At 51.4% G+C, this 27,886-nt stretch overlaps 1 protein-coding gene and 1 pseudogene across 15 annotated transcripts in view; one reads left to right on the plus strand and one right to left on the minus strand.

The window, feature by feature from the left end:
* AGAP1 (ArfGAP with GTPase domain, ankyrin repeat and PH domain 1) overlaps positions 1-27,886 on the minus strand; it is a 551,343-nt gene that overhangs the window by 384,487 nt on the left and 138,970 nt on the right. For 4 of the 14 annotated variants that reach the window (XM_082395535.1, XM_082395533.1, XM_082395534.1 and 1 more), the window contains exon 1: positions 11,001-12,461. The exons of 4 other annotated variants lie outside the window; for them this stretch is intronic. In XM_082395535.1, the coding sequence (XP_082251661.1) occupies positions 11,001-11,970 (970 nt within the window). In that variant the 5' untranslated portion in view covers positions 11,971-12,461. Of the gene's footprint in view, positions 1-11,000; positions 12,467-27,886 lie in introns of those variants that run through there. 6 more of the 14 variants (XM_082395531.1, XM_082395528.1, XM_082395539.1 and 3 more) reach the window with 2 other exon arrangements.
* Positions 15,190-27,854, plus strand: LOC309630397 (large ribosomal subunit protein eL21 pseudogene; annotated as a pseudogene). Its single transcript, XR_014249511.1, has 2 exons — positions 15,190-20,414; positions 21,298-27,854. The product of XR_014249511.1 is annotated as a large ribosomal subunit protein eL21 pseudogene (transcript).

Genomic DNA, 27,886 nt, shown 5'->3' on the forward strand with positions numbered 1-27,886 from the left:
GGGGCTGTGTCCAAACCTCCTGTAGGTGCTGTACGTATGCAGGCATCCTCCGCAAAGGGGTACAAGTGGTGCGCAGGCCTCAGCATGGGCATCTCTCAATCCCAGCTTCTCGGCCTACTTAATAAGTTACTTGTTCATTTTAAAATTTTAACTAATTTAAATATTAAATACGAAATTTATTATTTTGTAGTTTATAAAACACTGTATATTTGTATAATGTATGAATATTAAGCCAAGTAAATATGAAATTTTAACGAACATTTTAAAAATATGTATTTCGGAGAGATGAAAGAGGCAAGTACATTTCAAACGAAACAAAACGAAACAAAAAAATCAGTGGAACCCCAAATTGTAACCTCTTTCCAAAGGGTCATTATTTTTTACCCATGCCACCTTAAGCAGAAGAAATTATTTTTCATTTTAAAGGAGAGTAAGATTTCTCACATACACAGCACCCCGCTCTCCCCGCTGGCCAGGGTGGCAGCACCTCCTTCCAGAACAGTTCCTGTCATTGGCGGGGCGGGGGAGGGGGGCACCACCAAGCAGGCAGCAGCTGCCAAGGGGTGGGGGACACACGTGGCGCCCCTGCTGCCCTGAGCCCTCAGGGTGGCACACATTCGCCCTCACCCCTCACCACCAGCCCAGGTCCAGCGCTGTTATCAATCCCTATTTTCCAGACGAGGAAACCGAGGTACAGAGAGGTTAGAGAACACGCTCAAGGACACACAGCCAGAAAACGGCAAAGCCAGGCGTCTGGTTCCAGAGGCCTCGTTCTCAGCCAACAAGCCGCACGTGCCCTGTGACCAGCTTGAAAGGGCTTCACAACACACCTATTACTATCCCGGTACGAAAACACAAGCAAACAAAAAATAGCCGAGTAGCATCACAGTATAAAATACGCACACTCTCAGACCCTCTGCCAGACGCGACGTGATGCATACGTCGGTGGAAAACAATACATTTCCCCAATACTCTAATTCTGAACAGATTCCTCTGTTAGTGATCTACTCCTAAAAGTCAATAACCCACCAGAGCCGTAGGGCGTGGTATTCTTTAGGCACTTGGTCGATGTTAACGGCAGATGTAAAAATTACGGTAACTGTATTACATTTCTAGGTGCTATATAGAATTCAACATTTACTCCTGTCTCATAAACCTGAGATCTGAGTTTAAGGATGGGCGGGGGCAAAGCTAAAAGCTCTGTACAAAGACAAGCTCCCTCCCAAGTGGCTCTGCGTGTGTCTGGCTGTCTTGGGAAAAGTGGATACACAAGGCAGTTAACTCAAGTGGGGCGGAACTGAGCTGAGGACAAAAGCACCAGGCCTGAAATGACTGCCTTCCACTGCCGTGCACGCATTCTGCTCCCGGGGAGGAACACAGGAGAGTCGTGGTGGGTGAAAAAGGGGCGAAAATTCTCAGAGAGGTGAGCATCTTGACCAGGGAAAACGGGACGGGACGGCAGCCCCCGGGCACGGGTCATCTCATCTGGTGCCCGCGGCCCGGCGTCAGCCCAGGCGCACAGATGGGAAAGCCCGCCCGGGGTGGTCCAGCAGGTGCTAGGGGGGTAATTCCGAGCAGAGCCTCCGGGGGCCCACAGTCGCTCTTCCCACCAGGCCACAAGCTTTTCCTGATGCGGCCTGAACAGGACAATCTGCAGAAGAACTGTCAGAGCAAACATTCCAGCCAGGGTGACGCTCCGGCCACGGGGACTCGGGATGCTACTTGAAGATGCGCCGCACGCGTCGGAACCAGGCCAAATGGATGTCACCTGCTCCCGGGCAGAGACAAGGCCCCGGGAAAGGCCGGGCTTCCCACCTCAGGAGGCCACCTGGATCCCCTTCCACTGGCACGCAGAGAGCCAGAGGACAGGCCTGGGGGCGTCACACATGAAGGGCCACATGGACATCCCGGAGGGTGCATCCCAGGTTGCAGCTTCCAGAAAGGGCTACCATGCCCTTGACCTTCGAGACACCTGCACACATGCAGACCCTCACTCCATCCCACCTTCACTGGGATCAGGCCCAACACGCCTCCCGCTGCTAGATCAGAGCCTCACAGCCTGCCCAAAGCTGCCCAGTTTCTTCACATCTGAGCCTCTTTCCATCAACAAAGCAGATTTTCTCAATCTTCCATGAGCATACACTGAATTAGCACTCTTCGGTCTTGGGGGGGTGTCCCAAGAGGAAGCCCCATCATGGGCCCAGCTCCCTGCACTCTGACCTCTCCCATGTGAACCCCAAGTGCCTCTCACCAGGGTTACCTGCTGGCACGAATGATGAACAGGTTTTATGACACGATCTTATACTGTCGAGCCACAGTGCTTTCACCCAAAGCAGTAGTACTTGATGTACAAAAGAGTGGAAATGTCAGCTTGACAGCAACACAGGTCCAAAGACACCATCTGTATCACGGTGTTAGAAAACTTGAGTATTTGAAGATAATATGGAATGCTCCAAATGACCTTGATCACACTCCACCCCGCTGGACAAACAATATGTTGCATCAGCGCTTATTACTCTGAAGGCTGTAAGTCAGTGCCAAGAGGAGGATCAATCGCTGTTCAATAAAATAGGAAGATGGCTTCTTCTAGGGGACGCAGACGACTCTGGTTTTCAGGCAACACACCCTCCAGGAGGAAAGCACAAGCAGGGATCACGAAAGGCAGGTTGAGGACGCAGCACTCGGAAATAAACACATATTTGGCTCGGATCAGGAATGAAATGAATCCACATGCTACTAATGGAGTTAACTCTTCCGGTTACAGGAATCAAGAGGGGAAAAAAGATTAAGCCCAAGGGGCAAAAAAAAAAAAAAAAAAAAAAAAAAAGGACCACTCTGCTCTCCCACTTATAAACTGACAATTTAAAAAGAAGTAATTAACTGGGAGATCATTAGAAAATACGGGGTGAAGTAGTGAAAACAACATACAAGGTTAATTCATACTTGTGGCTTTGGAAATGCATTTGCCCCACCTGGGCCAGCTTACATGTGAGAGCAACCGTAAATCCAAGCATATCCACGTATTTCATATGTTCTATCTTTGGGTCTTTTGTAAAACATACCATAGGCAATCATTCTAAAGCAAAGCTATTCATTCTGGCCTTCCTGAGAATCAGCCACCGGGATTCTAAACACCTACTTAAATAATGAGGCAGATGGGGCTCAGGGCAGTGAAATGACTTCTCTGGGCACCTTGAGCCCAAGTTTGCGGCCAAAACCAAACCTATTCCACTGACTCTGGACGCCGCGCCTTCTCCACATGGCAACTTAAAAAAGTCTCCCACGATAAACAGAACATTCCTTCCTGCCACCATCATCGACTTACTCACACACCTGAAATCAGTTTTCAAGGCAAGAATGCTAAGAGAAAGCAAAAAAGAAAGCAGCACAGGCTGCGAGAGAATCAGATTGAGATCACGCTGGGACATCACCCACCACCTTGAAGGCAGAAGGACAAACGGCTTCAGTACCATGAGGGGCTTGATGGCCTGACACGAGCCCAGGAAGCACAAGCTGTGGTGGCAGCTGCGGAGTGGCCACTGGGCAGGGGGGATGGGACAGATCACTTCCCCTAAGTCTCAGGTTAGCCAGCTGAATAAAGCAGCAATCACAGGTACAGCCAGGTTTGGGGGGGCCGGGGGGAGCCGGGGAGCAGGTAGGAGATCAGTACAAGGAAATTACAGACAAATACACCTCTCTTTCTGTAAGTTTGGGAGAAAGCTGCTTCCTGAGAGACCAGGTACAAAAATCATCAAAATCCTAGATCCTGAAAGGACTCTTGACCTTAAAAACTAATACGGGACTTGAAGACCACCAATTCTAAGCCCCAGACAACGAACACGGCACCCCTTCCAACATTCCCTGACTAGCCTGGGCTTGGCAGCCTCCTGTGACCGGGAACACTTCACACAGGGAAGCAGCCCACCCCTCAGGTGAGAAGTGCCTGCCTAGTTCTGAGTCAACCTGGTCCTAACGCATTGCACTCGTCAGTGCTGACTACTGCGTCCTTATGGCTGCGTCTCAAAAACCGGCAGACAAGTCTCCACGCTCCCAGGCTTCCCTTCCAAATTAAAATTCCCCAAGTGTCTTCAAATGAACTTGGCTTCCAGAGTCTTCCAGGAGCCAGATCAGGCAAGTAGATTAGGCGTCTTCTGTTAAATGCAAGAGAGATCAGATTCTCAGAAGGTTGGCATTCTAGTCTGGCAAGTAAAATAACCAGAAGAATAAGATATTCAGGTATCCGGGAGCTATGGATGAGCGGTGGGCACCACGGAGACAGCCTGCCTTGCTGGGTCCACCCTTCCCTCCACCAGTGACTGGGCCAGGATCTAAGGGAGCGGGACTTAAGTTGCAGGAAAGCAAGTTACAGGTGTGCGTCCCTAAGTCCCAAATCTTGTTACACATAGCTCACAGACCAACTGGTTTTTCCATTGTTTTAGAGCCCTTGCTAATTGGAGCAGGAAGGTACAAGATGGATCAACAAGTGCCGTCCCGTCCCCACCCCCATCAACTGAAGGAGTGGCATCTGAGTAATTCTGGTCTGTGTGAGAACGAGGGAGGGCAGGAGCTGCATCAGAGGGCCTGGTGGCATTGTTTACCAGGTCAATTCTCAAGTGTCTGACGGTCAGCAGCACAGCTGAAAGAAGTCCTTGCGATGACAGGCACAGGGGCCAGAGGGAACACAGATGCCCTCTGACAAGCATCTCAAACAGATGAATATTCACGCACACATGAATCTGTATTCCACTGGTACCCAAAGGCAGCCCTCGGAATAAAGGGAGTGGTCCTAAGTGTCGACCAAATGAAGGGCACGCTAAGTCAGGCAAAACCTTGCACCTGATGATCACACCTGAAACAGACCCAGTGCTTCGTAACTATTCTCAACAAAGGACAATATTAGAAAGTAACCCTCTTTTTCCCTTTCACTCCCACCAAGTGAAGTGTGCCTCTTCAAATTATCTTCATTTGTTAGATAAGGAGAAGCCAAATGATCCTTTCCCAAGCCTCTGGCTGGTACGCCCTGGTACTGAAGGAGAGAACAGAGATTCCCATCCTCCAACCTATGAAGCTTATTTCTTTGTAAGCTTTCTGAATCTTCAGATCCATGAGTGATGTTAGAATTGAAAACCAACGTGAAAATGAAATTAACAAGAGATTATGAGAAAACAAAGGGTCAAGATGCATCTTTGAATTAAAACCAGCCAAATGAATAGATGTGTGCTAAGATTTTTTAAATTAGGGGAGCATCTACAGGTTTGTCTTAAGTAAATGAACAGGAGAAAAGAAAACTAACAAATGTGAATGCCTACATCAATGGAAATGTATGAGAAACAGAATGCCTAAGGCTGTAACCTACCAACAAGTAAATATCATCACCACACCACACTGGACTCTAATCTGAGCTGAACAAAACCTAGACCAAAACGATGGTGGGCAGATGGTACTTTCTCTCAAAGTGATGCAAAGACAATAATCGCCCTTCTTTTTGCTAATCTGTTGACCTTAATACCAATTCTGTTCATCACCTGGGTATATAACTGCAGCTTGCAGCTGTACATACTTTATCTCAATCGTTGCCCTAATAAAAAACCTTTTCTTTTGCATTATTTTACTCATTGTCAGCATTTTAAATAAATATAATTTTTCAAATAATTACAGAAAAGAATAACAATAGCCTAAAGGCAATTTCCCATCATAAACAAAAACCTCACGCCAAAAAAACAAAAGAAAAAAAAAAAACCTCCTGAAAACCGTAACATCCTTTTTAATGGCTGACAGTGGCATTAGTCATATAGATCTGGTGAACACGAATGATTCTTTTAGGAGTTAACTACAGAAATCCCAACCAACTTGCTGGTGGAGAATCTCCTCTTTTCTACCTGGGAAACTCCTACTGATCCTGCAAGACCCAAATCATTTTCTCTCTCTGTGAGGCCTTCATTCACTCCTTCCCCTCTTCAAGGACATTTGCTCCCCTTTTTGTGTCCCCCCCAAGTCATCTCAGTTCCTCCCACAAACACCTATTACAAGTCTATGTGCCAAGCACAGTGCTCTTAATTCTACAAAAGGAAGAGGAATAGGACGCCCAGGAGGGACTCATTGACTATTAGAACTGGCAAACAAGGTTACTGTTACACATTAGGATTAGTGCTCCGATGGAGAAATAGTCATACCTTCCCCTAAGTGTCCCATGATGTTGGGATTCACGGGAACCTCTCCATCTCCCCCAACAGGCTACCGACCTTGGAAGTCAGGAACTGTGCCCTAGTAAGCCCTAGCTCTCTGCTCCACTGCAGGTTACACCACAGAAACTCAAATGTTTGTTAATGCAATAGAACAACAAAAAGACTGAAAATACAAAAAGTGGTACCAGTGCTTTACAGTTGGGTCTTATACTTCCAAACAAAAGTACTTAATTCTATAACCGACCAGATGGCTGCAATGGACCTATGTTAAAACTGGAGGATTTCTTTAGCAGATGTACTTTTGAACATCCTTTTGGGGGCAGGATATTCCAAGCCCAGCCAAGCCCAGATCACGAAAGATGCTAATAGGTGACTATGCTGAAACGTGGGCTCCAACTCAAGAAAATAAACGTGGCAAGACACAGCCTAAGCCTCCAGTGCCTGCTTCGAGGGTACCTGGCTGACCAGCGCAGCTCTGTCTGTACCCCAAGTGGGCTGCTCCGTCTCCAGGAAAACAATTCAACCTTATGACTAAAACGATGCGGATTTTCCTAAATTGCTACCTAGAGTCATTTATTAAAAAAACAAAAACAAAACAAAAAAACAACACACACAAGTGAATTTCAAAACACTGAGTATGTAATTGGTTCAAAATGTCTCAAATGAAAAACTTGCAGTTACATCCTTTCTTTAAAACCCTGTATGTCTTTCTCAGCAACAAATCAAGTTCAAAAATAAAAATGCATCAAGTTATTTCAGTCATTTCATTTCACTGTTGCTTCCCCTCTTACGGAAAGTTTTTTTTTTTTTAACTATAAAAGTCTATCACCCTGCACAAATTGAGTGACACACATCAACGGAATCAAAAATTAAAGAACAAAGCCACTCATCAAACTGTGCTGTCAAAAATCAGCTGTAAATTAGTAATTTAAAGAGCTGACCTCAGTCTGGGCTATCAAGGAATTTATTGCTGTAATCAATCCTCCCAGACAGCAATAGAACACCCTGAAAACACGTGCGGCCCTAGACTGGCACTGCCGGCATCTGGTTCCAAGGATGCCGGCAGCTGGTTCCATCCGTCAGCAGGCTGGTCGGGATGCAGAGGGCCCTCGCCAGAGGGTGACACCCTACAGTGTGATAAATCATTTAGGATATGATCTTTCGCTGTATTACACGGTAGTTGTGTCAACAGACTCTGCCCTAATACACGCGTATCAGATAACAGGAAACTGCCCTTGATGTGACATAAGGCCTCTCTGAAATGTTCTAGGGCTCCCTAACATTGATAGTTACACAAAGCTGACAGCAGCCACCCTGGAACCTGGGAGGTGACGGTTACACATCACGGTGGGGGGAGAAAGAGGAAGAGCCTCAACAGACCAATAGGGATTAAAAAGTACGAGAGAGGGGCTTCCCTGGTGGCGCAGTGGTTGAGAGTCTGCCTGCCGGTGCGGGGGACGCGGGTTCGAGCCCTGGTCTGGGAGGATCCCACATGCCGCGGAGCAGCTGGGCCCGTGGGCCACAATTGCTGAGCCTGCGCGTCTGGAGAGGCCGCGATGGTGAGAGGCCCCGCGCACTGCGGTGAGGAGTGGCCCCCGCTTGCCACAACTGGAGAAAGCCCTCGCACAGAAACGAAGACCCAACACAGCCATAAATAAATAAAATAGTGTTTAAATAAATAAAAATAAAAATAAAAAAAAGCCAGCTTGTATATCACCTGCTCTTTAAAAAAAAAAAGTACGAATCATCCAACAACAACAGGAGCTTTTCATTCTTTCATCCCAATGCCTTGAATTAAGATTATAAGAAAACCACAGCTATGTGATGTGTGAGCCTGTGTGCGTCCTTAAAATAAGACTCTAACCATCTTGCAAAGGTACCTTGCCTAAGCAAATTAACTCTAAGAGGCCAAGTAATTAATAATAATTCGGTAGTCTTTTGAGGTTATTTTCCTATAGTCAATTCAAACTTTTAACAGCTGAAAGAGTGTAGCAAAAGAAAATTTGCCTGATGACAAATCTCCTCTAAGGTCCTTTATACTTGAAAGGATGTCAAATTTTCATACAAAGTGGCTGAGATTTAAAACTAGTGACTGCTCCTCCCAATATATATATATCACATTACAGGTCTGCAACGGCTTACCTGTAACTCTGAAATCCAAACAGGTCTGAAAATGGAAGCTTTGTTCACAAATGTTTAGCAGCCTCTTGGTGGCAAAGCACATTTATCACACCGAGTGTGAATATCTCCGGCTTTGCTGCATTTTGCTAGTGCCTGATTACAGGGTGTTGCCCGACCTCACGGCCAGTGTTCTGTCACACACACCACTTTACCTTCCTAAAATCCGAATTTTCTTAAGTCCTGCAAATCTACCTGGCCCCATGGTTTAAGGCTCTGGGGACCTTCGCTCTATGGACGTTCACAGGGAGATTGAGCCTGGGTTCCATTGCATCTGAATGTTACTTGAGAGAATTCTACCCTAAATTCAAAACTTCATTTAAATAGCACCTAAAATTTGCATAATCTGTCATAGGAAGCAAATATATAAAAGTATGATAAAAATGAGAAGACCCAAAAGCTGTGGGGTGCACCTTTTACTTGTAATAGATACAGGCCTTACAAAAATCCTGAGAACGCTGACATTTCAGGTATTTTAGCCAAAGGCAGGTGAAGGAGGTAGTTTTGTGAGTACCTAGAACTTTGAAGTAAGGCCCTAGAGTTCCAACTGTGTGTGCTGTAACCTAGTTCGCTAACATTTGGTTTTTCTGCACAACCCACAATGCTGTTATTCTCAGATGAAAGTAATTCCACCCTGAAAAGGAATGGCCACAGGGACAAAGCAACCAAGCATTATTTTAATTATTACTATTGTTATTGTCTTGTACTGCCCTAGAAGGGAAAATTCCCATACGCTTCACACACCTTTACTATTCCAAATCTACTATCAATCCATTTGACAGGAAAGGAAACACCCAAACCCCAAAGCTTTTAACTTGTATCAATAGCCACCACAATGAAACACATTCTAAGTGCTGTCTGGGCCAGCTCCCTCTTCCTCCCACTGAGGTCCCCCTCCCCCTCCCCCTGAGGTGTACCTGCCTGGGACCCAGGCAGCTAATGACTATTTTCTACAAAGCCCCTGAGAACAAAGATGCAAGCCTTCCATTAGAGGAAGAACGGGCTGCCTGCATATCTGAACTTCCACTGAACACAACTGATGGCAGCGGTAGCTCCATACAAACCAAGTGTCTCAACAAAACAACTCACATCATTTTTTAATATTTTAAGGGCACGTGGGAAGGGGTTGAGATAATGGTTGGAATCAAACACGGTGTTTTCTACAGTATTCCAAGGCAGATTAAAACAAAAGATGTGTGCAGCAAGTTAAACTAATGCAAGCCGGACAACAGGTAACTTGATGCTATACAACCTCGCTAATCAAAAAATTCAGATTTTAACACTACTTGCACATCTGACTGCTTGGTTTCAAATATTTTCCATCATATCCTGAGGCTCAAAGGGAGCGTATTAGAACATGACATCATCTGTCTTCAGTTTACCTTAAAAGTAACTTCAGTGAAGGCAGTGGTTTCTTTGTATTGTCTGGTTTTAATATACGCCCTCAGCAGTCAGCTCACCTGTGAAGCCCACTAAGGAAGAATACGCTCTCCGGGGCTAGTGGGTTAGCAGGTGAAAAGCTCTGATGAAAAGCCCACATTGCAGTGCTTCAACTATCTCCATCTCTATCAGAAGCAGGGTTCTGGTAATCAGCAGAAGGGACGTTACTAATGATTTTTCCGTGGTGAAGTGCACGGGGGACAATATTCTTAGGCATCCCCCTCACACCCCTCCCCATGAGAAGTACGCAACAATGTAGCCTAACCCCCCACCCCCAGCCTCTTTAGGGCGATGTCCAGGCAGCACGTAGAGAGTTTTGCTGTTTCTGGAAGATTCTGACCCCCAAACAACTACCAGAAGGTCAGCTGATTCTTGCAAGAGAATGTCACCACATCTGCCTCCAGAACCTTCCCTGTTGGAGGTCCAGAGAACTGAACAGAGAGTAGAGAACTGAGATCTCAGGATCAGCTGCGGGGCGGTGGTTTTCCCTGCCCGTGTGCTGTAATACGTTCCTAGGAAACAAGAGTCCCGGCCCAGACGAGCTCTCACCATATGATGCCACTTGGCAGGGAGGCTGTGGGCAGAGACCCATCTCTGACCACTGGAGTGAACCCTCTCTACCAAAGGGTGAGGGCTGCCAAAGCAGCGAGGCCACATCGCAGCACTCAGAGATGGTAGTGCCTACAGGGAGACCAGGCTTGGAGGCGGAGGTAGAAATTAACCAAGATGAACACCGCCTCTCCTGGCCACGCAGCACCTGCGTGGTAGCTTCCGGGGCCAAGCCCCAGCTCCCTGCTGCAGCCCACAGGTATCCCAGCCGGCAAGCGCGCGGTGCAGCACGAGCTCACGGGCCCGCTGATGGAGAACTGGCTGCGCCAGCATCTGCGGGAGAAAGGCACCGCTTGGCAAGGTGATGTCTCCCTAGACGGGCTCCCAGTGGCTAAAGCGACAGACCCTGAAAGGCACCAGCACACGCAGCTGGGAGCAGGGGCAGTCAAGAACTTCCAGAGCTGCAGTATGACGGGAAAAACCGCAGTACCGGAGTTCACTTCCAGCACGGCCACTCGCCGGCTGGTGACCTGGGAGGGCAGGTCCCTTAGCCGTTCCCAAGTCCCGGCGTGTTCTGCCAGGCAGGCCGCTGCGGGGCCCCCGGCCGGTGCCCACCACTGCCCTCCCCTGCCCGGCCGCGCTGCCCACCTCTGCGCGGGGACCCGTCGATGCTCTCGGCGCTGGACGAGTGCGCGTCGGCCGGGGCCCGCCGCAGGCTGCTGAAGTAGCCGCGCGGCCGCGAGGCGCCGCTCCGCGGGGAGGGACCGCCGCCGGTCGCGCCGTCCCTGCGCGCGAAGATGCCGCTGAAGAAGCGCAGCAGCCGGTGCTCCAACGCCGCGCCGGAGCCCGCGGCCGCCGCCCGCGCGCGCTCCAGCCGCTGCAGGTCGCTGTTGTCCAGCGTGCGGTTCTTGCTCTTGCTGCGCTCCCAGCGCTCCAGATCCGAGAGCGCGTCGTTCTTGCTGAGCACCTCGCCCACGTCCAGGGTGTTGCGCTTCTCCGAGGCGGGCTGCCCGGAGGCCGCGGGCTCCAGGGCGGCCCCGGGGTCGGCCACGGCCTCGCCGCCCGGAGCCCAGGCCAGGCTCCCGGAGCTGCTGTGGCGCCTCCCGCGGCCCAGGGCCTGGCCCCGCGGCGCCTCGGGCCCGCTCCAGTGCCTGAAACTGAGGCTCCGCCGCAAGGGCGCGGCTCGAGCCCCCTCCACGTCGGGACTGCCGGGAGCGGGCGAGCCGGGCCCCTCCTCCACTGCCGGGGGGCTGCCGGCCAGGGCCTCGGGCTCCGGGCCGCGTGCGCACGGCCGGAGCCGCCCGAGCTCCAGCTGCCCAGTGCTGCGGGTGCGGAAGGTGCGGAAGTCCCAGCCGCGAGGCCGGCGGCCCTCGGGGTCCTCAGCGCACGCCACCTCCTCCGCCTCCTCCACTAGCCGCCCGGGCGCGTCAGGGGAGCGCGCGGGCCGGGGCCTCCGAGCCGGGCGCGGGTCGGGGCCGCCGGGGCCCGGCGCGCCCAGCTGTTCCTTCCTGACCATGGTCACGGAGATGCGGTAGACGGTCTTCCTGGGGGGCGTCCCGCGCGGCATCGCGTCCGCGGGCGGAGACGCGGGTTCGCCGCTGTCGTCCAGCAGGTACATATCTCCCGGGACCGCGGCCGCCGCGCCGCCCGCCGGGGCTCCGCCGCATCCAGCGCGCCGCGGGCCGGGCCGCACGGTCGGGGCGGTCGCCGCGGAGGGCGGGCGAGCCCGAACAGGGTCCACGCCCCCCGCTCACCACGAGGGCCGCGCTCAGGCTGCGGGAACGGCGCCCCTGGCGCCCGCCGGCCCGTGCGCCGCGCGGCCCGAGTGCGGGGGTCCGGGTCCGGGGCGCCGAGCCATGGGCCGGCGGGGCCGGGCGGGCGGGCGGTCAGGCGTGGGGACTGTCTCGCCGGCAGGTGCGGTCGCGGCGCGCAAGGCCCGGGGCGGGCGGCGGCGCCCGCGGCTTCATTGTCTACGGCGCGGGGCCCGCTCTCATTCTCGGGCCTTTTCTGCACAGTTCGGCGGCTCCGCAGCCTCCTCCACTCCGTGGGCTCGGGACACGCGGGCAGCTGCGCCGGCCGCGGGCGAGGGGCTGGCGGGCGGCGGTTTAAAATGGAAATGCGCGCCGGAGCGGGGCGGGGCGGGCAGGGGCAGACGGGCAGGGACCGCGGGCCGCGCGCCCAGCCCGTCTGCCGAGTCCCGGGAGCGCGGCGGTGGCGGCGGGCGCGCGGCTCGGCGGCCAGGCCTAAGCGCCGGGGTGGATCGCCGTCGCCGCGCGGACCGGAGCCTCCGGTGCATTGGCTGGGGGTGGGGGGGGGGGACGGGGCGGGGGAAGGAGCGAGCGCCCGCCTGAACCGACACTCCGGGGCTTGGCTTGCAAAAGCAAACAGAATATGGACCATCTCTCACCTGCTGAGGGTTTATAGGAAGAACCTCTCCTAATCAAGGAGCTTTGAAGGAGCGACTCAAAAGGCTTGTTTTCAAAATCAAGGTATCTTAGGTACTTGTTGCCCTAACTGTACAGAGGAGCAAGTGCACCCCCAGGAAGGAGAGAACAAAGAAGGGCCCAGGAAGGCAGCATCCTGCGATGGGGGTGCGGTTCACACCAGTGCCCTCCAAATGAAGGACCGTGCAGTTTCACTCCTAGAATAATATTTTGGAGTATTTTCCCAACGGGTGAGGAAAAACTCCTGACAGGCAGGCATTTGCTGTCTTGGATAACAGGCCAGAGAATACAGTGGCTAAGAGCAGAAGAAAGCAAAGAAGGCTGCCTGTCCCAGCCCTGCCTGTTCATTTCCTTCCTAGAGGGCTCAGTTTGTACACCTGTCCAGGGGGGATGGAAAAGAAATACAAAAACAAAAACCCAGTACCTAAACTCTGAGCATTCTTGTGAGGGCTGAATTAGCTGAGGCTATGGGCAGGCATTCTGTGTAAGTGCTAAATATTTACCATTAGTATTGTTTTTTAATCAACAGGTTGATTTTAAATATTTATTTATTTACTTTGGCTGCACTGGGTCTTAGTTGCAACACGCATGATCTTTTAGATGCGGCATGTGGGATCTAGTTCCCCAACCAGGGATCGAAGCCGGGCCCCCTGCATTGGGAGCGCAGAGTCTTGGCCGCTGGACCACCAGGGAAGTCCCTTTACCATTAATATTTAGTGTTGATTTTTCTCCCATCATCTTCCCACCAGCTACCTCTTGGCTCTGTAGATACTGGTTCTTCATATTATCTGATGCAGCACTATATTCACACGTACTTGATCAACACATAAGTTCTTCATGCTGTCCTGAACATAGATCTCTCTGTTTAAAAGCTTCAGAAGGAAAATGTGGTAAAGACAACATCCACTCATCAAACCCGATGCTTTTACACAGCCTTCTCTAGGCCTGGAAATGCCAAAGACTGCTGGGAGGCTGTTTCTAAGAAAAGTGCTCGAGGCCAGGCCAGGCGTGACTCTGGGATTAGACAGCTGTTCGCAAGTGCTGATTTCCCTTCTTTAATCTCTTAACAAGTAATTATGGGGCAACTGTTGTGTTTATGGCACTGAAAAGGATATGAAGATGAATCGTGAGGTCTCTTACAAAGGAGGTTATAACCTAGGAAATCTGGATTTTACCTCAGAGTGAAATGAAATATTTGGATTTGAAGAAATAAACCAAAAGTTGGTTGAGTTTATTTTTAAAAACATACTTTATGGCATAGAGGATTTTTAGGGCAGTGAAAACACCCTGTATGATATAATAATGATGGATACGTGTCATCACACATTTGTCCAAACCTATAGAATGTGCAGCACTAAAAGTGAACCCTAATGCAAACGATGGACTTCGGGTGAGGATGACGTGTCAGTGTAGGTTCATCAGTTGTAACAAACGTACCACTCTGGCGGGGTATGTTGATGGTCTGGGATGCTCTGTATGTACTGGGGGGTGGGGCGGGGGTCGGGGGGGGGATGTGGGAATTCTCTGTACCTTTTCAATATTGCTATGAACCAAAAACTACTCTAAAAAATAAAGATTTTTTTTTTAAGTACTTTAAAACACATTTGACCACCCTCAGTGGCTCTACCTGGACACAAAATTGCCACTGTCACAGGCTCACAAGCTCCATCCACCTGCTCTTGGCACTAAAGGATTCAGGAATGTGTCTCTCACATGTCCTCACTGCAAAGATAGGGACCCCAGGACAGATCAGTCTTACCTTTTGAGTTTCAATAAAAAGCCCCCTTTGTATAAGACACACAGATCACCAACTTCTAGAGCTAGAGCCAGGCAATAATCATCTATCAGAATGAGGTTTCTAGAACCCATAGGTTAGGGGAATGTGAAGGCTCAGAGAGGGTGTGTGCTTGCCCCAAGGCTACGCAGCTCATGGCTGAGAGCTAAACCTGGGGTCACACTGCCTGTGCCCATTTCCATGCTTCAACATCATTTCTTTTGTCGTTCTGCTTTGTGGACATCAGAGAGAGAAACAAATTTGAGACTATTACTGCATTTGACACTAACTGAACACAAATGATATCTCAACATCTCAGCAAGTTTTCACTTATTCATTTTTCCATTTGTTCATTTATTCATCAAATATATATATTGAGCATCTACTGTGGCACTCTGCAGTGAGAAGGTAGAGTCTCTCTGTCCTCCGAGAATTCACAAACCTGTGAAAGACGCTGCAGTTCGCAAGGCCAAGTGATGTAACATACAAAGAGAGGAGAATGAAAGGGTGGTACAGGGCAGTGCCCAGCATGGTCTGATGGACGAGCTCCCGAAGAGACAGCAAAAGCCTCCAATTTTACAGCTGTCGAGACTTAAAGGTCCACCAGGTCTATAAGCAGAGAAACTGAAATTCAGCAATGCAGAGAGGCCAGGATCTCTGTTAGGACCAGAATCCAAGGCCCTAACTTAGCCTGGCATCCATTCTCACTAGTGTTTGAGACCATGGCAACTTCCAAACATTGAGATGAATTTTAATATGAAATCAGCTGCCCCATAAGATATAAAGTATATCTTGTTATCTTGGGCATTCACAGATCCCAAGGTGGGGAAACAGCATTTCTTTAGAACTCAAATATTGAACTGTTAGGGTCCTTCCAATCACTCCGCGGTTGTCTGGAATCCAGCCCGGGTTTTGCACTTTGCCGCCCAAGGATGCCGGCTGCAGAGTAGAAGATTCCATTCTATCCACCTTAGATAACTCGGAATCTTAGATGACACTGAACGAGGAGACCTCTTTCTGCTATAGCCGGTGTTGTTCACTATCTTTCAGTGCTTTCTGCCTCACAAGTAGCACCCATTTTCCATACCAATCATACCGATTCTGTGTGAGGCCTGATCGTCTGCACTGAAAAACCTGGGAGAATGGCCTCTCCCTACGGCCCTGGATACATGGGCTCTTCCGATGCAAAGAAGACAGAGAGAGGCTCGGACAGAACCTGCCCCTCCAAAATCGAAATCCTTTCTCACAGCCAGACCTGCCTTTGAAAAATAAAAATAATCATACTATATGTGTTCAGGTGGGCATGACCGCTTTATCTTCCTGTTGCTTTTTAAAGCAGCCCTGCTAGACCATTACTTCTTGAATTTTTCCATGCCATGGAGTATATCTGTATCACCATTTTGGCTTTAAAAAAAAAAAAAAGAACGGAAGACTGTAGTCGATCTCACTGCCACATCAAAACCGAGCAGCCGGCAGGCAAGCAGGCAAAGCCTTGGCACTGCAGAGATGCCAATGTCAGAAAGGGAAGGACCACATGGGGGTCCAGGAGAGGGGGCCAGCCCTACCTACGCCCCCATTCATCACCTCGGCAGCTGGCTTCCCTCCCCCCGTCCCAAGTTTATGAGATCCTTTGGCCACCCTCCCATGACTTTCCTGTCCTGGGCCATTTCTAGCTGCCTATAAATTAAACATCCTGCATGAAAATACTATTTTGCAAGCTTTCCTAGAGCTGATCAGCCTTGTTTAAAGGAAACCCCTGGTAGTCAGCAGAGCCATCTGTTCCGCCAGCTGACTTTCCAACTAACAGAACTTGCCAGCCAGTCATCACATTTACAGGATCCTGGCAGAACCACATCTGTGGGCAACAGAAACCTGCAACCCATGGACCGTGCCCTGGCCTCTGCACGCCCATCCCAGGAGCCATCAAAGGATCCCTCCCCCTGTCACGGGGCACGTGACAGCCTCTTTTCTGGCAGCAGGTTGACTGACAGATACAAACAGGAAGCAAAGACAGACATGTATGTTTTCCTAACAATTTCATGTTTTACCTTTTGGCAGAAGACTCGAGTCAGATCCTTGCAGGAGGAAGGGTTTCTGATCTAAGATCTACCGTGATGCTCAGCTTCTGCAATCACCCTGCCTGGGCTGAACTCATTAGGGGCCTCATTTTCCCTCATTTTATAAACTGCAGGTTCAAGTGGAACTCAAGTGAGAGGCCCTTGAGTCACAGAAGGACAAGGCACGTGCTCAGTCCCTGGGGCAAGGGCATTCAGCAGAAGAAAGACCACAGGGGGCCTCTGAGCACCTACATCTTACCGGCATTCTTGCTCAAGGACCGACAGCAATGCAGTCACTGCCAGCCTAACGACAGGACCGTGTGATGTGTACAGATGCACAGACATCCCAAGGCAGCGCCTGTGCTCCACACGCTTCCATTTTAACAGGAAGCACCAAGGTGCAGCCTCAACGGGCAAGACAGCCACACTCCAGGCTTGAGAGTGAGGAAACCAGGTCAGCGACTACTGATCACAACTGAACTTGGTGTGACCTTAGAAGAAGGGTTTTCTCAATCCACTGCCCGTCCGAAGGCATCCTCAGATCTGAGAATCAGGCAGTTTTGTCCCCATGGAAGCCAGACAGCTGGGTGCCCCCGCGGGTGGGCCGGGGCAGAGGAGGGGCCGGAGACCCAGGCACCCACCCCCAGCGGTAGCTCAAGTCCAGCTCAGTATCCTGCCAGCAGAGGTTTCTCTGGGAGACCCTCCTGCGGATTCCAGGTGACAGGTGATCGCTACAAGATGCTGGCGGTCGGCCCCACACCTGCGCGGGGCAGCAGCGTGGGCGCTCACACTTGACTTGCAGACGATTTCACGTCGAAGGTGAATCAGGAACACACACCCTGACAGTCGGTGGACCTCTGACAGCGGGGGGGTTGACAAGTGTCACAAATAACCACCAACCAGAAGAAAGTGTTACACGTGATAAGAAGAAGGCGGGGAAGAGGAAGGCAGAAGATGATTATTTCTACCTGAAACACTCAAAAAAAAAAAAAAGGTTTCCGAAAGGGAAGCGGTATCTGGCCTTCATCCAGGGCGGGGTGTGTCCACCGCAGCAATCTGGGCATTCTGGGCTGGGCCATTCTTGGTAGGGGCGCCGTCTGTGCATCGTAGGACGCTCCGTTAGCAGCACGCTGGCCTCTGCCCACTAGATGCTAGGGGCACCCCTCCCCCCGTCGGCAGATACTGGCAAACGTCTCCTGAAGGCAAAATGCCTCGGGCGGGTCCAAAGGCACAGGCGAGACACACCCACGTGAAAAGGGGACTAGGGGTTCCCGTCTTCTCAGCTATTCATTTTACCATTTTATTAATTCAGCCAGTCCTGCCTGCCTCTGTTTGTAGTAATGAAAAGCTCTAGACAATCTATTAAAAGAGAAGCAATGACGTCCTGTAATCCTTCCCCAAATACGAAGAATAGCAGGAGTTCCAGAGGAGGCCACTACTGGTCCTCATTCTGTGACAGACACGTCATCAGTTAAGGTTAGTTTAAATGAATAAGTATCGTGGATGTGATTAAAACGCTGGAAAGGAAAAAACTGAAGTTTTGCCTACCTTAATTATTTAAAACCCAAAGCAATGTAGTATTATTTTTAATCAGAAAATGTCCTAAGCAAGATGCTTGGAGGCTTGGACCCAGGAGTGCCTTCCAGCACTGCCCAGGTGTGGACAGAGCACCTGAGGGCATGTGGGATCTCAGCTCCCGCCACGAGCCCCTGCAGGGACTTGTGCGCAGGCCTGACGGGCCACAGACCAAGGGCTGGAGGTACTTTGTCACACGGTCCGCTCCTGCACTAGCTCAGGGTGACATCACTCCATCCTTTGCAAATGGGAACCGCTGTTTAAATTACAACAAGCTAGAGCTGGAAGAGATTTTAATCTGACCCGTTTCACAGATACAGCAGCTGAGTCCACAGGAAGCCACCTGCCTGAGGCCAAAGGGGAGGAGCAGAGGAGAGGGCCCTCCACACAGCTGGAACAGGAGCCCCTAGGAAACCTCAGAGCCACTTAAGCAGACCAGTGAGGGGCAGTCTTGATTTCAGAAGTATGCCCCTTGTCAGTTATGAGTAGATTCTCACTCCCAAATACAGGAGTGTGTCAGAAACATCTTCGTGGTCTTCCTTGCTAAGTGTCAGGCACAAGTGACTTAAGATGCTGACAGAATGAAAGCCAAGCCTACTCCCTGTCACTTTATGGAAACAAATGCCAACACCCCATGGAGTGACAACCAGAGCAGCTCCCACCTAATGTCACCCCTGCGATGCCGGGCGCTGGGCTGCAGCCGGGTCTCCCCGCAAGGATGCGCCCCTTTCCCGGCCTCCAGCTCTCTGTGGCAGTTCAGCTGATGAGTCAGAAGGATTTAATCAAGGGCAACACACAACTCTGCACCTGTCCCCTGAACAGCTGCAAAGAAGCTCTGGAATTTGTGTGGAGAAAACCCAAGAAACTCCTACAGATTACCTAACCCTCCCAGCCTTCGAGTGCATGAGGGGCCGAGGGGCCGGGCTGACCTGGTAACATTTTCCTCTGCAGGATCCACCAGAAGGGATTCCCCTAACAATAACATCTGCCCGATCGTCGACAATGAAAACCCAGGGAAGAGCCTTTCGGCCGGAACTGCCATCTTCCAGTAATTCGCCAAAATGACCAACACAAAGGGAAAGAGGAGGGGCACCCGCTACATGGTCTCTAGGCCTTTTAGAAAACATGGAGTGGTTCCTTTGGCCACATACATGCGAATCTACAAGAAAGGTGGTATTGTAGATATCAAGGGAACGGGCACTGTTCAAAAAGGAATGCTCCACAAATGTTACCACGGCAAAACTGGGAGAGGCTACAACGTTACCCAGCATGCTGTTGGCATCACTGTAAACAAACAAGTTAAGGGCAAGATTCTTGCCAGGAGAATGAATGTGCATATCGAACATATTAAGCACCCTAAGAGCCGAGACAGCTTCCTGAAACGGGTGAAGGAAAATGATGAGGAAAAGAAGGAAGCCAAAGAGAAAGGTACTTGGGTTCAACTGAAAGCGCCAGCCTGCTCCACCCAGAGAAGCACACTTCGTGAGAACCAATGGAAAGGAGCCTGAACTGTTGGAGCCCATTCCCTATGGATTCGTGGCATGATGGGTGTAAAGAAAATAAAAGACCTGGACTGTAAAAAAAAACCAAAACGAAACACAGGGAAGAGTCTGATATGGACCCTCCTAACAGCCTCTGGAGTAAAAACAAAACACCAGGAACTGTCAAAGAGCAGCCACCTAAGTGTGTGTGACAACAGCTGGACGTTCACCAGGCTGGTCTTTAGATCCATGACCCCAAAGATTCGTAAAATCCAGAACTTCTGTGAAACTAAGAATCGAGGACACAAATAATGCCGTGGGAATTATTATCCGCACTGCTACAAAGCTCACCATCAAGAAAAGCCTATTTGAACAAGAGTTATCACTACTGCATCCTGTGTGGGATCTGGCTGCAGAGATATCTGGAACTCTTTCATCTGTGCCCAGGGGACTTGAAGGTTTGATATATTTTTCTCAGAGTGCTGAAAACAGCATGTGAAGATGCCTGTTCGAAGCCCAAATCCCCCCTCTGCCCCAAATCCGCAGTGGGAGACATGTGACCAGCCTCCTGCCTTCGTTGGCCAATGTGTCACCAGCTCCGTGGTCCCCAGGCTCGGAGGATAAACGCTCCACGGCGGCTGATGGCAGCAGCCAGCCCCCTGGTAGTTACAATGTACATTAGAGCTCTGGGGACGGAAGACGAGTGGGTCGCCGGGATGAGTTCTGACACAGTAAGATGGAACAGAACATCTGTGCCTTCTCACCTGCTTGCCACACACTGGTCATCAGCACCCAGTGCACGAGGAGCAGGGGCGAGGGGTGAGGGGTTCCTGGAGCAGGAAGGTGGGAGGGCAGGGGGGCGCAGGGGAAAGGCAAGGCTGGGTCTCTAGCCCAGACAACTAGGGCAGCTCTGAGCTTCTTTACCTAGTTATGCTGTCGTCCTACGCTTGCCTCCTTTCAAAAATCACCACCAACCCCAGGACCTTCCATGAAAAAAGATGGACCGAGGAGGGGGAGGATAAATAAATCAGCCACGGCCAAACAATCCACAGGACTCAAAATCTTTACTGACTCTCCCCTCCAGCGTCATCGCTGTCCCCCCAGGAGTGTTGCTAACACTTCTGTGATCTGCCTGGCAATGAACCAGCACAAGACTTTCCAAATTTGGAAAAGGAGGTTCACGACGCCTAGCCTGCCAGCTCTGGGCACCACTGTGGGTGGATCTAGGGCAGCCTGAAAAGCCTCTAAACTACAAAGTCATATAACCACCTAAGACATGAGTAGTTGGCTCCGCAACAAGTGATGTGCAGAGCTGGGGTTCAGGCGCCATCCCTGGGTCCCTCTTCTCCTGTCCCTCTGTCACAGCCACTCCACCCCAAGGGAGGCGGCCAGGGCGGCCGGGAGAACCTGGTCACACACACCTGCCTCCTCAGCCCCAGTGGCCTGTCCTTCACTGGCTTCCAGAGGCTCCTCCCCCGGCCACACCCAGAACCAGCGCTGTCCTACCATCCTCAGCCGTTCTCTGCCCACAGCCCTCCATGCCGGCCAGCCTCTCCTTCCAGAACTGCACCAAAGCGGTTATTTTAATGAATCCTCTCCTTCCCAATCCTTCAGATCCTTCTGTATCCGGCAAAGGCCGAGAGACGTCTCATTGTCTACGCCAGCCACTGGTGGCCTCAGAGACCCCTGCTCCTGCGCTCCCCACAAAGGTGGGTCCGTCCAAACTCCACCCCACTGGACCGACGCTCCTCACACGTGTCCACGGCCCGGCAGCACATGGCGCCCACCCAACCCTCTGCATCTCCAGGAGGCTCTCGTGCAAGCTCAAGCGTGGAGGCAGCGGGCCCACTGCAGATGCTCGCACAGCAGGAAGGGCTAGGTGCCAGCAGCCTGCAGCCCTGGGCTCCCACCCACCCTCCCCGTTCCAACTTTCCGGGCTGACCGCCCTCCCTGAGAACGCCAGGGCACCAGGCCCTCTTAGGAAGACTTCAGGCCAGCGTTCAGGGCGGCCTCACTCTCGAGCCTCACAACCACACCCACGTCTCCCGCTCAGAGTTGGCAAACGGACCCTGTACCATCCATCACAATCGTGTCCTCTCCTTCGGCCAGGCCAGCCCATGAAAATGCTCAATTATCTCCCATTTAATAAGAAACAGAAACAAGAGCCTCTCCTCCATCTGCGTGCCCTTGGCCTCTGCCAACGTCCTCCCAACTCTCCTTCCTCCCTCCATTTCCCCATCCTCTTCGTCCTCCACTGGATTCCCACAGCAGGCGGACCTGGCTGCCCCACGGCCCGGCTTAGCCCACTCTCGGGCAACCATCCTTTCTGCTGTGATCGGACTTTTAGGGCACAATTCCGCTCAGACCCCCAGAGATTCGTGTCACCTGCAGAGGAAAATGCCCACTCCTGCACTGGTGCCCCAGACCCCAGACAGCCCCCACTCACCCCTGCAGTATAATACAGCCACCGGGGTGCCGGACTCCAAGGCCAGAATGATGCAAACCCCGTGTGACTTTGGGGAAGTGACCCTGAGTCTCTGCACCCAGTCTCACTTATGCAGTAAGGTGATAACCACGGGGCAGATGAGACGACCAAATGCGATGATGTCTGTGAAGCACCGGCCCCGGTGCTTAGAGCTAACGTGTGTCGTCTGCATCCCAAGAGTCTTCCCTGTAACCCATCAAACTGCTTCCTAGTCCTGACTCACCTCCCCACCCAGTCTCACCACTGCCTCCTGCTGGGGCTGCAGGATCAGCTAACTCCTCTCATCACTGGAGCCCGGGCTCAGGTGTCTGTGTGTGGCCTCCCCGCCACACACACCTGTGCACACCCCTTCTGGGTATCGATCCCCCTGCTCTGACCTGCCATTTGCCATTTACATAACCACCTCCCCCAGAAGATCAGGGTTCTTGACATGGGGCCACCAACTTTATCTCTAAACCCCAGCCCTTATCAGCATTCTGCTTAAGAAATGCTGCCTAATGGTTCACTCGATCAACCCAGGTGGCTGATCCAAGCTGAGTCCCGGAGGGGAGGGGTAGTGCCTTGGTCGGTCATGTTACAGATAACGGCAGAGGTCAGCTGACTTGCTGGCCCCGCCCCCCCTCTGGGATGCCCCAGTTTATACCGCTACACCGCACGGCCACCCAACCCCCTCTGAGTTTATCTACAAAGTCTCCAGCGGTTAGGGAAAGACTCGGCGAAGACGGTGATTCATTTCTTCCCCTGGCCACAGAAAGCCTCAGCTGCAGCTGATCTTGGGTGGCTGCCCCCTGAGAAAAGGTGCCCCTCCCTTGGTGGAAAACAGGCAAACATGATGCGGGGGGGGGGGGGTGGCGAGTTCCCAGAGCCTGACTGCCTGCAGGGAGTACCCCCCCAGCAGAAGCTTCATTTTAGGGAGGGGAGTGCTGGTCAGAGGGCAGACAGTTTGGAGCCTTGAGAAGGCCTTCCCTGGAGGGATCCCCTGGTGGGGCTGCTCCGTCCCTGCCCACCCCTCGGGCCTGGGCCACACACACTATGCAAAAGGAGGCGGGTGGGGATTCGCCCAGAGGTCCCCAGCCATCCCGGGATGGGGGTGGTCAGCGGGGATTCAGCATACAGGGGCTACCTGCCAAGCACAGGGCCTTTCCAGAGATAGAAGGAAATGCAGGCTATTGAGCCAGGTGCTTAGAACACCCTCGAAGAAATACAACACCTGAAATAACTTAGAACTCTTTAAAGGGAGGCTACTAATGGGACCTCCCCCGGACTTAATGCAAGGATCCAAAGGCTCTGAGCCCCTAGCACTTCATAAGTGCTCAAAATAATGGTTTTCCTCACTTTTCAAATGGCACATTCAGGGAAGCCGTCAGGAGCTGTGGAGGACCCACAGGGATGGCCACCCTGCAAATACCACCTCGCTGCACCCAAACCGTCTGAGAATCTCCAGAGAAGCGACAGCTGTCACTGGAAATCTCTGGGCGCAAAGAACGGTGACCTAGGCAGCAGAATGTTCATGCAAAAGGCCTTTTTCTCAGGAAGACTGCTCTATGGAATTGTAAGTTCACACCCAAGGAAATTTAATACTTGGGATGGCCATCCACGAAAACCACCGGCACACACCACTCCTCTGGAACTTGCCAGCGTTCACAGGCTGTCATCAAGCAAAGGGATGAACCTGGGCCTGCAGCCTGCCCACACCACCTCCCCCAGGCTGTCGTGCAGGGGCCTGGCCCACTTGCTGCGGCCAGGCCAGGGGCGGGTCTCACTCGTGGCCAAGAATGAAGGGTCGTGGTGTGGCCATTCTTTGTAAGCCACGCATGCAACACCCTTTCAGTTTACCCGCTCCCTTCCAGACAAGGTGTAAAAAGGTATTTTACATCGATCGAAGATTCCCAGTACCAAAGCCTAGTGTGTGCGGCTCCGTCCTACCAGAGGTTTAGCCTCTGAGGCTTCGAAGACACCAGGCCACCAGCAGGGCAGGCAGGCCCACCCCCAAGCCAGCCCTTCTAGCACTTCCGCCCAGACCCCCAAGGAGCCCGCTCCCCATCACCCTCCTGCAGCCCCGGCCTCCCCTCACGGGGCCTTCAGGCTCAGCCAGAGCAGCCCTGGGCCCCTCGTCCCGATGTGACCAAGGCCAAGGCTGGAGGAAGGCAGGCCACGGCCAGGCTCAGCCAGAGGCCCTTCACAGACGCTTTGACACAGTTCATCCATTTTATTCCCCCAACGCCCCGATGAGGCAGGCACTGTTATTAGCCCTAGTTTTACAGACTTGGAAAGTAACTCGCAGAGAGGTTGAAAAGGTGCCCTGGATCTCATTCCAGGTGTGCCCTGCCCCACCCCCTCCCCAAAGCACCGACTGCACCCCAGGGGTGAGGCCGAGCCCACAGAGGGAGGCTGCACTGGAAGTGAGGGTGGGGAGAGACAGGGTGAGAGCGCGTCGCGGGAGAGGGTCAGGGAACTTCATCTTGCTGCGGGTGGTGCTGGGTGAAGAGGTAACAGACTTCGGAAGCAGGAAGGCAGAGGGAGTGATACACACACACACACACACACACACACACGACACGCCCCTCACCCAGCTCCACGCGATGGGAAACTGAGAGTTCAAGGCAGCCTGGGGTAAAACAGGCGCCCATTTCACTTGAATCTCTAGGGACAAGGTACCAGTCCAGGGGTGAAGATTATCCCCAAATCCCTCCCTCAGGGCTGAGCAAAGCCCTAGGCTCCCTCCCCTTCCCTGTACAGGCTTTGAGAGGGCTTCAGCCTCCAGCCAGACTCCAGGGCAACCGTCCCAGGAAAACCTAATGGCCCCAAATCACTAACCCACTGCCCAGTCTACCTGCTGAGCCAGCCTCCTCCTGGGGAGCCCCCTCCGGGCCCCCTTGAAACCTGCTCCCTGCCCCCCACCCTGTGTGCCCCCAGGGCCCTCTCACCCCTCGTCCCGGCCCCTGACCCCTGACCTCGACCCCGGAAGGCAGCAAGGACATCTGTCAATTGCAGTGCTCCCTTCCCTAAAGAGGATGTACTCACTTACGAAGCCATAAATTCTTAGCATCAGACACGCTCCGGATACAATTAGATCAGGACCACCGCGTGGGCATCAGGTAAACTGCCCATCCCCCAGGGGATCCAGACCTTTTGTGGTTTTGTCAACTCAGCTCCTCCAAGGGTTATATTAGCAGCGTTATTTCTAAAGCAAAATCTCGTCATTTCTAGTAACAGAAGAGATTTATTTTGCTAACAGAAAACGGTGTGCACAGAGAAGCAGAAATGCTTTCCAAAAGGGCTAAAAGTGTAAAGGAAAATGTCCATAAATGATTAATTGGCCACCAAGGTTTTAATGACCTTGATGACCAAGACCAACAGTTTAATGTTCATAATGGCGTTTGAAACATCACTGCTCTTGTCTGCTTGGGCTGCCGTCACAAAGTATCACAGACTCGGGGTTTTAAACCGCAGAGATCGTGTTTTCTCGCAGCTCTGGAGGGTAAAAGTCTAAAGTCAAGGTGTCGGCAGGGTTGAGTTCCCCCTCCATGGCTTGTAGGTGGTGTTTTCTCCCTGTGTCTCCACATCGGCTTCCCTCTGTGCCTGTCTGTGTCCTAATCTCCTCTTATAATATAGGACACCAGTCTTATTAGATTAGGGTCCATCTTAGTGCCCTTATTTTAACTTAATAACCTCTTTAAAGGCCCTGTCTCCAAATACAGTCATATTTTGAGGTACTGGAGGTTAGGGCTTCACAGCTCATGGCATCATTGAGATGGCATCATGGTTTAACCAAAAACAACAACGATTCTTAAAGGAAGGGGTGCATTCAATATCTAATAGTCCCATTTGGATTTACAAAAGGCATTTTTCGCAGCAAAAACTCAAAGCAAGCCCGACATCAACAAGGTGCTGCCATGCTCAGCTCAGCTCCCAAGCTCCCCAGGCCCCAACGGGAGTAACAGTCACTAGTTGGTGAAACTCAGGACAGAGAGAAACTCAGCTTTTTCCGGAGGAAGCCGAGTCTCACCCCCCAAGGCTCACTGCCATCCTCTCGGGGAAACTAGGAAAATTCACAGCACACATGTGGGCTGGGATCAGTCTTGACTCTTGTTTCTACCTTGTCATGGACGTTACTGGATTCATTTAAAACCAGGCGTGTCTTGCTCCAATATTAAACCAAAACCCATGCGTATGGTCGGCAGTTTCAACTAAAGACCCCTGGCACAGAGCGGAATGCAATGCTTCTCCTTTTCCTTTGTAGCTCTTATGTTCAGACTGCGTTGTTCACTAGGCATAAAGCAAGATTTTAGGCTTAAAAGTCAGTTCTTTCTTTTTTTTAAAGTAGCCCTAAGAACAGGTGCATGAGGACTGTCCGGCCAAAAAGGTGTGTCACGTTCAAACCCGAGCCTCCGCAGTGGTGGTCAGGCACCAGGATAAATGAAAGCAATATTCTCTCCCGCCTGCTGTCCCCATCAGCAGCAGGCATGACCTAGCCCCCAGGCCAGTGGGAATGGGCTGTGGTCTGGCGGCAAAGGACGACTCCTGTGTCCTCACAGGGAAGGGGACATGCAGTGGACGGCCTTCCCGGACAAGACGCTTTCTTCCCTTGTCTGACTGAGCCTGTGCAGCCCTGCGAGTTACTTACTGGAAGGCTCAGAGCCCCAATTGCCTTGCCTTCCTCTGCACTGCCCCCTCTGATCCAACAGAGGTTCGCCCACAGCACGCAGGACAGAGTCTCACTGGGGGGATAAAAAGGAGGCTGGAAATCTCCACTGAACAAATTCAAACATGAATAAATCATGCTTTCTGGAAAAAAAAAATATATATATATGGTTAAGTTAGATTACTTGCCACAAAGTAAGGAATTCTGCTCCAAGGCGACCCACAGAGCAACAGGGTGGCGAGCCACCTGCTTCTCTCCAAGGTAACTGCTCCACTCAGGGTGCGGCTCACACACAGCCTGGCTTGAGAAACACTTTGTTATTAGTTGATCAGATAAAAGCACTCAGCAGGGTCTGCTCTCTCCATCCGCTTTCACTTTGGAAGTTGAGGGTAGGGAGTGTAACACTGGTGAAATAAAGGCATGAGGATCAAAAGTAAAGTGAGGTGAGCCTGGGATGCTTCTGGACACCTAATTAATTCCACGTTCTCAATTCCAGCATGAATTAATTTTCAAAGCGTATGTCTGCTTTTAAATCTATGCTGACCTTGGGTGGAATGCACAAATGTTTCTGTTATCACACAACTCAAAAAACAAACAAACAAACAAAAACAACCTGGGGATCACTCTGGGTACAGTAATTAATATTTTTTATTCATGAAAGAGCTTGTTTGAATATGATTCAATCAGAAAGTCATTTTCTTTCCAAGTTTGCTGGGTTTCCTATATGAATGCAAATCATAGTGACAAAGACACAACCTAAAGATTGAAAACCCGCACTGCTTACTCCTTATAATGTTTAAATTTGGCCCAGATAGAGCCATGAGAAGCAACTCAGAGAATCTGATAGAATACGTTGGATATTTTTATTCTCATTTTCTTGAGACTATTTGCCTTCGTGAAAATAAAGCAGAGACCCATGATGGAGCCTTTTCAGATGAAATTATCGTCAAGCGCTGTCACGTGGGACGAGAAGAGACAGTCTTTAAAAAGTCCTGCGGGTTAGGACTGGAGCACGTCAACTTTAGGACTGGCCAAGGGGGACTACTGACTGCCAGTATCTAGTTCCTGTCACT

This window comes from Balaenoptera borealis (assembly GCF_965194805.1).
Source record: "Balaenoptera borealis genome assembly, chromosome: 6".
Lineage (NCBI taxonomy): Eukaryota > Metazoa > Chordata > Mammalia > Artiodactyla > Balaenopteridae > Balaenoptera > Balaenoptera borealis.